Here is a 12,519-nt window from a genome sequence, read left to right as displayed (position 1 = left end):
TAAAATAACTTTTTTAAAAGCTAAAATACACAGCAGAGAAATACAGGTTGAGAAGTTCATTCTAATAATGAGGACAGCTGCTGCAGCAACTAACACAGGTATTCAGCGGTAAGTTAGCCACCTGTGTTAATTAGCCCGCTAGCTAACTTAGCCGCTTAGCTAGCTAACGCGTCCGGACCAACTGCTCAAATACGACAAAACACAACTCTCCACAAGTCGCTGACTTAACGTACAACAAAATAACGCTACTGGTTAGAAGTATTTATCTTCTTACCGTGTTTTACTCCAAAAACTAGTGACGTTACGAGATGTGCCGAGGAATCGAAGCGTGTGCCGAGTAATGGAGGGGGTGTGTCCACGAAGCGCGTATCGAGGCTTGCTTCATTTAGGGGAGGAGCCAAAATGATGACGTTTGAACTTCGCAAGCCGGTCTTACCGCGTGACTGGTTCAGGAAGTGGTTCGCAGGTTTGACGTGTAATTCAAAATATAAAGGGCAGTGAAACGCAATGGATTCCCCGTTCACATTTGTTGGATTTTTACCTGCTGTATCTTTGCATTCAATCGGTTTGAGACTCTTTTTTATAGAACCAGCCAGAAAGAGAAGATTCTCCTCTGTCTGGGAACACTTTGACCTGACTTCTCCTAATAAAGTAGGCACATAACAAGTGAAGTGTAATATGAATTACTGTGACAACACCACACACCGCTTGTTCTAATTTTTTCTTTTTCTGGTATTTTAAAAGGTGAAGTGTCTGTTGTGTTCCAAGGAGCTAGAGAAATATTGTCCAAAAAAAGAAGCCACCCGAATCCCAGCACTGTGGAAAATTGATATTTTTGAATAAAAACAAATAAAATGTTGTCCCTACTTTTGTTTTACAGGTTGTCACTGGTACCACACGCACAATCACAAAACAACAAGTAGCAAAAGCACAATAAATGTTATTTATATAGCCCTTACTACAATTAAAAATATCTAAGCACTTTACAGAAAGCCATCAAGCAGTCAAGCTACAAATCTCAAATCTCTCCCCAATTTGTTTCCATTTCCCCCTCTGTTCCTGCTATCAGGAAAAGCAGACACTATGTTAAGTATATTACTTGTTTATTGGCATTATCATTTAAGCACAATTCAAAGCTTCACATAGCAAAGCCAGTGTGTCACTATAAGCACTCTGCCTGTTTTACTTTTATTTGTCCAGTTGATGGCGCAGTAGAGCAAATGAAGCACCATGGAGCTTCGAACCATGAGTGAAACAATTGGATGGAAAGCCTCAATGCTTCATGAAGCTTCATCTCGCCATCACTACTTTCTTTTTAAAATCATGTTAACAGATCAAGTGTGGCTGGCAACCATCTACCAGGATCATCGTTCAAATCAGGGTGGATCAGACATCAGAGCTGGCACTAATCATGTCACTTAATATAAGAATGATAGCACTGATGCGTTGTTTTAATGAGCTGCTCCAACTGTGCCACTCAGCTTTTTAAATACATTTCATGGATCCTGGAGACTGCCAGCCTTTTTAATGGGATTTTACATTCATTTCCTCATCGGTTGCAGAGGACATTTTATAACTTTTAAGTCTATAAACACTGGTAATAAAACTTTCATTGTAAGTGTTTTTAAGTGTTTATGAAATCTATATTTATGAGTTTGCTAGTTTTGAGTGAGAAGATGTGAATGTTTATTTTTGTTAAGTTATAAATCTGCATCGTTTCAGTCTCAACACCAAAGGGTTGTTTTTGTTTTTTTAAATTATGTTTTTCCTCTACAAGTTCTTGCTGTGGTTGTCACCGTTCAACTTCATACACTTTTGTATGTCCCAAAGACGATGCGTGGATCTTTGCACAAATAAAGTAGCCAATTCTACAATAGCAGATGTGTGTTCTGACGTGTATTTAGATTCAAATGTCTTTATTTTGTAATTTAGGAATACATGAGGGGTCTGGTGGCACACAGCAGGCTCTGCACTGTGTCCACAAACAGATGGTGTGATTCTCTAGTTCTAGCTACACCACCAGGGCTCATGCTGTCCTGTAACATGTGGATGAAGGTGGAGTGGAACTCGCTGCTTGGATGATGGTCTGGAGAAAAATCTTCACTCTCCTCTGTGATCTCCAGCTTTTGACTTCTCTGAGCACCCAGCAGGTAAAGACTCCAGGAGTCCTCAGGTACAGGGGCGGAGTCGAGGTGCTCGCACACCTGGCAGAGGAAAGAGCACTTTTAAAAGGTCCAAAAGAGAAATTAAAAGTGGCTGTTTGCCGTTTTATCTCAGCTCTGTCCTGTAATCTCACCATTTTTGTTGCGTGACCTCATCCTTTTATTCTCCTCAGTCTGTAATGATCATATCTGTGGTTGTATAACCTGCTGCCACTAAACTGAAAACATTGAATTGTTTGACTTGGTGCCAGTGCAGAGGTGGTTGGAATGAGCCTCCACATGCAGCTGGTGACTCATTTTTTTTTACAGGAGGACACACATTATTTATATTTATAGCTGTTTATACCGTCCTCTGACCAACAGATCGCAGCAGATCTATCACTAGTCACTTGAAAAAAAAATCTGGCAGCAATGGTGTCAGAAAAATGGAGCAATAATGTTCAAAAAACAGTTTAAATGATGATGTAAAGCAACAAATTACTATTTTTTTTTATGTGAACGCAACGTACAAATTTGTCCTTTTTTTTGCAGTAAACATGTATATTATAGATACTATTTGCAACTGAAGAAAATGGCAAATCTGGAAAATTAGAGTTGAAAAATCATTGGCCATTTGTCAGTCCTGAATATACATAAATATTTTTTCAAATATAAATATTTTTTTGCTGATTTAAATATAGTTAAACAGTTTGATTTTACAATCACACACTGTAAAAGAAAAAAATACGATTTGTAAAAACACATATTTGATGTGGGCCTTGAACAATTTGGGCCATTAAAAAAAGTAGTAGTTAAATGATGATTTGCCGTTTTTCTGTACATAATAGACTTTTTCTAATATAATGCTACTAACAGGGAATAGGCTGTGTGTGTTCGTATGGGTAATATTACCTGCATGACCAGATGTTCGGCTCCACATTTAGAATTCCACTTGCTCCATGAGAAAGCGCAGGCAGAAGCAAAGAGGGCCATCTGTTCGTAGGCAGCATGTTCTGTTAGAGGATCCTGAAGAGGACAGAAACCGCACAGAACACTTTAAAATGCACTGAAAAATAGTGATATGCAAACACGTATTAGCTGTAAATGTGAGTCAAAAATAGTTTCAGTTTACAATAATTTATGATCCGTTTACGAATACATTTTCATCTTGTGGCTTCTCCAAGTTGTGTTGGGTAAATACAGGAAAGCATGTAGCACCATATGATGTAATAATTTACTGAAAATGAAATAAAAATTGGACTTATCCTGAAAGAAAATGTAGTAAAACCGAATAATGCAACTTCAACCAGGTGTAATAAGTGTTTATGACTGGTTATGTATATTTATGTCGTGTAGGTGTTATAAATTCTTATGTCTTCTCCCTTTAAATGATGTGTTGCTGAACATTGTTTAGCTGAATTTTGGCTCTTTCCACGAGGCAGTATTTTGTTGGTAGTCTCTGGTACATAGAATTAAAAGGAATCACTGGGGGAAAGTCAATCAGTTGGTCTCTAGTGCTATTCAGATGCTTGCCTGACCTGGAAATCAGAATTCCTACATAGTGATTTACCACCAGAAGATGCTGTTGCATGATCAGTTTGAAAAAAATATAATAACTGACTTTAATGGTAATTCATTGTAGTGGTAAGAAGAAAGAAACAGAACAGCCCTCTTTCTACCTGGGAACAAACAGTAGGCAGGAAGTGAGTGATAAAGCAGATGTACCTGTCTTCTCACAAAGACAATATAGCAGACACAACAGAAAGTGAAATGAGCACTGGGAAAAGGAGATTTCAGGAAGATAAAAGCAGCTTCAGGTCATCTTTGCTTCAAATTGTGATGTGTGAAAGATTCCTGGTCTATGAGAAACAGGAGCAGGACTGGATCCACATGTCTGGCTGCTCTGACAGCTGCTGGGATGCATTTGTTGGAACCTGGTTGAGGCAAGTCTGCAGCATCTCCTACCCATCTCATCCCCTCACCAACACTCCCATACCTCACATCAACTCACACAAAGCCCTCAAAACTGAACTGAGCTGAGATACTCTGAGATGTTTTTCATGTTTCTGCCTGTGAGTTTGTATTCTGTTGATTTAATAGGCCTTGGTGCTATTGCTGAGTTCGATTATGGGTTTGGTTCTATATAACCGTATTTTAAACAATGGAATCGAGTTGTTGGCCATGTTTGTGTTCTGTCTTGTGTGGTTTTGTATGTGTGTTTCTTTTTATGGCAAGGGGAAAATAGCTATCCAGACTATCCCTCTCATTTGTTTAGTAAAATCTCTTTTAAAGTGACAGCTCCCTGTTTGGTGCCCAACTGCTTTGGAATAATAGTGATACGCTTATGCTACATTACCGGTAAAACTGATGTTAGAGTATCAGTCAGGACATTTACTGTGTTCTTGATCAAGTTCAGGGCAAATTTTATTGCATTATTAGGTGCTACAAAGCATCTACCCTGTCTTATGATAGAGCTGGAGTTCAATTTAAATCCGCTGTGCAGTTTGTATAGATAAATATGATACAGACATGTTGCTACCCATCTGTGAAAGAAAAATAATACTGATATTTTTGGTTTTTAGTGCACTGATTGCCGAAAAATGCTCGGTAGACTTAGAACAATAAAGATCAAAATTGCAGTTGTTTTATACTCACATACCTGCAAAACTCAGTGGTGCTGCACTAGAACACCTGTTAAACATCACTATATTAACACTGTATGCTAACATTAGCATGTCCAGTAGCTCAAACAGCACAGATAGCCATATAAATACAGGCTCAGCTCAGTGTCTTGTTCTTCTATTCATATATTCAGGCAGTATAAGGTTCAGACCTTGCCGCAGGTGCTGACATATTTGTCTGTGTACTCATTGACGAAGATGTTGACCCCAGCGTTGATCATGGCTTTCTGCAGAGCGGAGATGCTCATCCACTTTCCCATGATGCGAGAGAGGCCTTGGTCTCGCTCTGACTGCAGCAAACACTGATTATCCTGATAAAAAAATGGACAAAAACTGTAACAGTCGAGCAATATTTAAAAGATTATACTACTGTTCAAAAGTTTGGGGTCACTTAGAAATGTCTTTATTTTTGAAAGAAACACTTTTTTTCAATGAAGATAACATTAAATTAAGAGTCTGGACATTGCTAATGTGGTAAATGACTATTCTAGCTGGAAACGGCTGATATTTAATGGAATATCTACATAGGGGTAATGAGGAACATTTCCAGCAACCATCACTCCTGTGTTCTAATTCTACGTTGTGTTAGCTAATGGTGTTTAAGGGCTAATTGATGATTAGAAAACCCTTGTGCAATTATGTTAGCACATGGATAAAATTGTGAGTTTTCATGGAAAACATGAAATTGTCTGGGTGAGCCTAAACTTTTGAACGGAAGTGTGTATATTGAAGCCAAGTTACTAATATCATGAATAATTCAACAACAGGAGCAACATGCAGTACAAACATGGTGACAGACTCTCCACCTTATATACCTATATATGTATTTTGACTGTTAGTTAGTTGCAGAAAAACAGGCAAAACACACAACAAAGATGAATTTCACAAGTTTCTAGCAACAGTACATGCAAATATAATTCCTGTAACTTCCTGTTATCAATAGGTGGTGCTATGACACATTTTTTTGAGTGTGGATGTCTTCAGACCTGGACTCTTGTCCAGCACATGAAATTTGGGCCAGATATGATCATGTGCAGCAGAGATATAAACACTTCAGTAGTCATGGCGAGACATTGAAATTTGCGGCGTCGCCACAGACATGCCCTTTGACAAATGAGTCACCATTTTCTCAGTGAAAAAACATCTTAAGGTTTATGTCACCACATTGGGGTTAATATGGTCAACTGGCTAACAATAGTACAGCAAAGTGTAAAATATAATTTCCTGTTACCAGCAGGTGGCGCTATGCCTGTGTATATTTGCATATGGATGTGATCAGGGCAAGACTCCGATCAAACGTAAAGTTTGAGGTAGATTGGGGCATGTACAGGGTAGTTAAATAGCACTTCCTGTTTCATGGTGAAGCATCAAAATTCAGGGATGCCTCTGGACTTTTGTGGAAGATTTTGATAACTTTTCATCTTTAATTATATACTGGCCAGATTTGAGGTGTCTTGGAGTTACCCCCTATGAGGAGTTTGCTCTTGAAAATGATCAAAAATAAGCGAAAATCTCAAAGTTAATGCAAATCAGTGAACTTCCTGTTTGGTTTAGGGTATGGCTGCCACTGGCTTTTTTGTGCGCCCTGACATGTTACATATGCCTACCAAATTCTGTAGATTTGTGGCCATTTTGCCACACACATGCGTGCATCCCATAAAATATAAAATGTTTGCCAGCTCTGATGTGTGTGCAAATTTTGTGCAAAGTTTTTGAGCATGTTAAGGCCCTCAAAATGCAATTCAGGTAAGGTACTACACACTGTAAGTGCTCGGGCCTTAGAAAAAAAGTCACAATGTCATAAATAATGAGGTAGAGCTCTTAAACGAAAGCGTAGTGTATGTTGTGCAAGAGAGCAGGTGTGTGTGTGTGTGTGTGTGCGTAGACCTACATGTTATTCACATACGTACATTAGTCCAGTGGGCTGCACAATGGATAACCGTGCAGTGAAAATCTGATATTGCAGCAGCACTACTTTTCAGTCTCCTACCTGAATAGTGATGCTGAGGTCGATCAAAGCCCCACTGATGGTGAAGATGGCGGCATCTTGGCCCAGCGGTCGCAGCTCCCAGCTCCGAAAGGGAAGGTTGGCGTAGGTTTTCTGCATCAGCACAAAGGCTTGGAAGGAGTCCATCTTGAAGGAGATTTTAGCCTGGGCTTCGTCATAAGAAACATCAGTGATGCCGTCCATCCGCCACTGCTTCTCTGGATGAGAAGGCAATTTCATTTTCATCTATATCTCCAGCTATTTATACTACTTTTGGCAAGATCTCAAGGTTCTTGCTTATATTGAATGGGAAAAACAGTGTGTGTTGCTGTTTGTTCTACCTGCAGCATCCCAGCGAGCTACTTGTGGAGTCTCCAAAAACACAACATAGTCAGGAAGCATCACAGATGCCCCAATAGGAGGGAAGATGAGAGCGTCACTGCTGCCTAAGTCAAATTTCTCTGTAGGATAATGGAACATCTGTAGCCCTGTGTCCAGAAACTATTAAAAAAAACAACAGACATGGAAGGTGAGGGTGTATGAGGTCAAGTTTAGCAGCAGAAAATCCAGTTTTCTATTGACCTGTCGGATTTCCCAGCCGTTGACGTGGAGAGCCTGAGGCGGGAGGTGAAACACGTCGTAGTAGAAGACGCCACCGAGAGGAGTGAACTGCATCAGATCTACCACATGGACAGCCTGGTTCATCAGTGGGAGCTGCACTGAGGGACAGATCAGGTCGCCTTCAGCTGAGGAGAGAGGAAAAACAATGGTTCAAGATAGAAGAAGAGCTTTTTTTTCATTTATCTGCAGGTTTTTTCACTGCAATATAAACTCCTGCAACTCTTTGGAAGTAGACGGAACTCAAAAATGTCTTTAGTACAGAATATAAGAAGGATTTTTGTCTTTGGGAAACTGATTTACACCAAAGTCTGTGAGGAGTTTGCATGTTTTCCATGTCCCTGCATGGATTTCTCCAGGTGTTCCAGCTTCTTCCAAGCAGCCAAAGACATCCCCTTTAGGGTAACTCCTCTGAACCTCGAGCATTTTCTGTTTTTTTCATTACAATATAAAGTTCTGCACTTCTATGGAAACAGTACAATTCTTCCTAGAAATAGAGAGAACTCAGGACTCTTTTTTTGGGCAATATAAAAGAAGAATCATTGTCTGTGGAAAACTGATTTACCCCTACTTTTACAGCAATTGTTGATATGAGCAAGTCTTCATATGAGAAGACATATGAAGGATCAGTTTAGTTGTTATACTGTTTGTTTAAATTTCATCTGTGGAGCTGCTTTTAGTTGGAAGTTGGACATCTTACCTTCAAGTGCCTCCATCTGCGTTTGTATGTTGCTTTGTTGGACTTCTTCAGGCAGTGGACTGTCTTTTCTTGACTGCAGACTGGTTGCACTCTGTAAGATACACAATAAGAATGAAAACATCACACAGATTATAGGACACCTTACCAGGAACTTTGATTCTTACCTTCCTTCCTTCCAACCCTTGGATGGACTGAACCTCCTCCTCCACTCTCTGCGACTGAGGGTCGCTGTCTTCCTCCACCTCCCTGTTTTCTTTAGTCTCCACCTGCTCAGCTAAGTCTTCTGGAGTTTCCGCTCCCCCTGCAAGAGACCTGAGATCAGACAAAGAAAGACAAGAACATTAGAACACAGATCATGGTGTAAAAGTAGCTTCAGTTTGAAACAAGACTGTTAAACCTGCGACTGGCCGTTTGTATCCTCAGGTGAGTCATCCTGGCCAGCATGGACAGGTGGTCGTAGTGTGTGTGGAGGATTCGAACAGCAACGTCGCTCACCGCCAGCTGCTTGGGAATCTCAAATCCAAAGCCGACCTCCTCGAAGTTTAAACCTTTAAACCTGAGTGGAGCAGTTAGAAACAGCGTGTGGGTTTTGTCCAAGTGTTCCACTTTAGTCACTTTAAATCACTCAAATTCACTTTAAATCACCGTGCCTTGAAATGTGTAAATACTATATATTGCATTTTAATTTCATTTAGTATTGTATAGATTTTAAAATTAGAAGCGTTTTTTTCATAGTATTGTACAGCAAGACTTTCAGAGTATATACTAACCTTTAATGTTAATGTTACTAACCTGCCTTTTTGTTATTTATGTTGTTGTATGTAAGCTGCTGAACACTTGAATTTCCCTCGGGATTAATAAAGTATCTATCTATCTATCTATCTATCTATCTATCTATCTATCTATCTATCTATCTATCTATCTATCTATCTATCTATCTATCTATCTATCTATCTATCTATCTATCTATCTATCTATCTATCTATCTATCTATCATAAAACCTACTTCTACTTAGCTAAAAAAAAGAGAAAGAAATTAAAGTTTAATTTATTTATTTTACAAAAGAAAAATAGAATCAACATGTATGACATTTCTTCCAAGCATCCACAGTTGTTGCAAACACTGGAAAAAGGGGGTAACTCTACTAAATTGTTTCCATACTTTTTTCCTATTGGTTCTGTGTAAACCCTGGTTCAGCCAAGAAGTGGCTGAATTTTTGTTACAACTGTTGGTTGCAGTTTAGTCACTTAACTGAGGAGTGCAGTTTTTTGGGTTTTTTTTTTTGTCTTTTACTGAATATGATTTTTGCACATTTTTGCATGAGTCATCCAGAATGAAGCGATTTGGATTAAATACCACAATTTTACACTTAGATTCTGTTAAGTTTTCCCATGCAACTGCACTGCACATATGAGTACTTCAGGAACCATTGGAAAGTTGATAATTCTATGACTGTTTTGTGTTTTTACAACTTCTGTCTCTGATAAATTAAATCATTTTGCCAGTATTAGTTAAAGATGACATGACTTTAAAACCCACTCGATGGTTTTGGGGGTCAGAGGGTAAAATGGTGATATTCTAAATCGACCATATGTGTGTGTGGTGTGTGTGTGTGGTGTGTGTGTGTGTGGTGTGTGTGTGTGTGTGTGTGTGTGTGTGTGTGTTAGCCCTGTGATACACAGCTAGCATAGTCTCTAGCCCCCTGTGAGCCTCTATTAGACACATCTAATGTCTGGATGGATGGAGTCTTTAACTCGTATCCATCATAATTCTCAGCTGCAGACTCCTGAGTTTCTTCAGTTTCTTAAAATGCCACAGTTTTACACACAAACCTGGGATTCTTCTTGATGTTGGCCCAGAGACACACTGTAACCTTTTCATCTCTGATCACGGTCTGCATGTTGCCTGTCTCGGTGTCAATGTTGGAGCTGGCTCTCTGTGACCACAGACACACACAAAAAATGTATTGCACATTTCATATAGTGGCAAATTTATAATGTGTCAACACGAGTATAGGTGTGTTTCTTGTACCTTCAGGATGTCCTCAGTGGTGAGGCGGTGTTTAGAGTGGATTAACTCCTGCAGGTTTATGAGAGCCTCCTGGTACTTCTGGTTCTCTTGTGGGTCTGTAACATCTTTTAGCTGACCTTCCAGCTCATCGACCAGCTATAGAGAAATGTTTTCTGCTGTGTGTGTCTCTTTTTAACCAGCCATTATGTTTATTAACAGTTGATTATTTATTTGTATCCCCAGCTTATGCAAATTAGACTACATTTTATTTTCAGTGGTTAACTTATTAGTGGCAATACAGACCTGCAGAGCGAGGTTACACTGCTTGAGCACAGCTGTGATGTTCACCTCTGGATCGTCTCTCCACAAGCTGATATATGTGTTAATATCCTGCTGCACTGTCGGATCTGGAGCTCCATCACAGCGCATGTATCTCTCCCACTGGACACAAAGCGAACACTGCAGGTTATTATCAGAATGTTTGATCAGTTCTGTACTGAGTATGTCATTTGTTTGCTATTTTGTCTGAACAGGGACAAAAGCACAGTACTTTGTCTTTTTCCATGCTGACATGTACTTCAGTAGAAATCAAGCAGTATTGCATTATAATCATTATTGTTTTGTTTGCCCAAGAGGAACTCATCACTGTTAATGATATGTGTGTCTTAAAAAGATCTTTGTTGACAGATTCTCTCTGTTAAAACTGTCCAACTCAGAAACACACCTTGGCCGTCTCCATAGCATCTGTTTTCCATTTGGTCACTGCAGTATGATTCTGCTCCAGTAGATGGCGCAGTTCATTCAGCTCATCCTCTCTGCGCTGTTGGTCCTGCCAGCAAAACACATCTGTGAACCACAGACTGTCTATAAAACATGTAAAAACCTCATCTATACATGAAAACTCTTTATAGAAACACACACATTGTACTTAAGAAAATGCACAGTACTTCAGTAATAATTTCAATTACTTGGAGTGTTTCTGTTTTATTTGGGTTTATGGCTCCAAGGCAGATATTGTACTTTTTACTAACAGCTTTAATTACTTTTCAGATTATCATTTTTATACTCTTCCTGTCCAGTGTTTTTACATGTGGTGACTGAATATTTTCTCATGAAGTAAAAGATGACGTGTTTCCTTATGGGTTGAGAACATACTTCTACTTCTTACGATATACCAAATGCATCCTAACGAGGCTGAGAGGGGGCTGTTTTTCATTAAAGTAGATGTTTTTCTCTTTTAAAGCTGTATGGTTCTTGAAAGACAGAGTTGTTACAAACATATGATGATCTAATAGAATATGATGCATCGCTGTACATTTTATAGGTAAAATTAGACATTTACATCTGTATTAGTACTTTTTCTTGAGTAAAGGATCACAATACTTCTTCAACCACTGCCTTCAGGGTTTCTCTTTTATTACATCCTCTAGAATCTTACCTTTAGCTCTAACCTTTCTACCTCCTTCTCCTTTCTCTCCCTTTCCAGTCTCTCCTGCTCTTCTCTTTCTGCCTGTAGCCGGGCCTCCTCTGTAAATCAAAAGCAGGCATGATACAGACAGCACCACCAATTTCGAAGCTCAAAAGTGATTAACAAACTGATGTTGCTTACTAATAAGCAGTGCCTAATTTTGCTGCTTAAAGTTGAAATCAACAGAGTCAAATATCTGGATTACCTTCCTCTCGCAGCCTCCGCTCCTCCTCCTCTTGCTGCAGCTTTGCCTTCTGAGCCTTGGTCAGCTTTCGGCCCTTTTTGGACGACTTCAAGCCGTCGAAACATCACAAGTGAGCATTTAAAAATGACAAGTCATTGTTCAATCTGTACTTAGAAATGAGTTCACTGCTGAGGAGAAGGTGCAGTGACAGTTTACTCCAATATGATCATATGATCATGACAATTAGAATAAAGGCTCGTCTGGAAGGTGATATAGTAAAATATTTGTCATCCTGCATGTATATTCAGCTTATCTATGGTTCTAAGTATCAGAGAGGGAATGTGCTGACTGCCTTTTGCTCATACCTTGCTGTTCTTGAGTGGCTGTCATTCACAGGAGAAAACACAGAGAGAAAGTTACAGAGTGGCATGCTTGAAAACACAGATTCAGAAAGAAAAAGAAAGAGCTAAAATTAACAGTTGCTACTGCTAACTTGAAAGCAAGGTAGCTAACTGCAGGGCGGTGTCTGCTTCTATCCTAAAATTAATTTTTAACCTCACTTCACAAGTTTAGAAACTAATTTTCTATATATAGTTAGTTACATTTAAATTTTTGATTAATATAATACGGTTAAAGGTGGCTTATTGGAAGAAAATGGCAGAAACTCACCATGTTAACGCTAAAACAAACTTTCAAGCGTCTGGGTAACGATAGAAACCATTGCGCATG

The 12,519-nt window shown here is 39.2% G+C and overlaps 1 protein-coding gene across 2 annotated transcripts; it reads right to left on the bottom strand.

Moving 5' to 3' along the window:
- Nucleotides 1–1,086: 1,086 nt before the first annotated feature.
- Nucleotides 1,087–12,518, bottom strand: dnai7 (dynein axonemal intermediate chain 7). 2 transcript variants are annotated; one of them, XM_055006773.1, is made up of 17 exons: nucleotides 12,460–12,509; nucleotides 12,156–12,173; nucleotides 11,812–11,896; nucleotides 11,577–11,665; nucleotides 10,863–10,967; nucleotides 10,442–10,579; nucleotides 10,160–10,294; nucleotides 9,961–10,064; nucleotides 8,525–8,683; nucleotides 8,292–8,439; nucleotides 8,128–8,218; nucleotides 7,392–7,555; nucleotides 7,151–7,310; nucleotides 6,813–7,027; nucleotides 4,975–5,133; nucleotides 3,054–3,167; nucleotides 1,087–2,204 (listed from the first exon to the last, which is right to left on the bottom strand). In XM_055006773.1, the coding sequence occupies exons 1-17, from the start codon at nucleotides 12,460–12,462 to the stop codon at nucleotides 1,929–1,931; spliced, it is 2,163 nt and encodes a 720-aa protein (XP_054862748.1). In that variant the 5' UTR covers nucleotides 12,463–12,509; the 3' UTR covers nucleotides 1,087–1,928. The 2 variants fall into 2 exon arrangements, with proteins under 2 accessions (XP_054862748.1, XP_054862749.1); XM_055006774.1 differs by lacking the exon at nucleotides 12,156–12,173 and having other exon boundaries at nucleotides 12,460–12,518.
- Between the last annotated feature and the right edge of the window lies 1 nt (nucleotide 12,519).

The sequence above is a fragment of the Amphiprion ocellaris genome, chromosome 21 (genome assembly GCF_022539595.1).
Source record: "Amphiprion ocellaris isolate individual 3 ecotype Okinawa chromosome 21, ASM2253959v1, whole genome shotgun sequence".
Taxonomy (NCBI): Eukaryota; Metazoa; Chordata; class Actinopteri; family Pomacentridae; genus Amphiprion; species Amphiprion ocellaris.
Note: the sequence above shows the minus strand (reverse complement) of the source record. Positions and strands in the feature narration are given on the sequence as shown.

Excerpts from the sequence above, each read along its gene's own strand:
- dnai7 (XM_055006773.1), bottom strand. Across the intron at positions 10,580-10,862 it reads ATGCTATGGAGACGGCCAAG|TGGGAGAGATACATGCGCTG; the intron begins GTGTGTTTCTGA and ends CTTTGTGTCCAG. Across the intron at positions 2,205-3,053 it reads CCGAACATCTGGTCATGCAG|GTGTGCGAGCACCTCGACTC; the intron begins GTAATATTACCC and ends TTCCTCTGCCAG.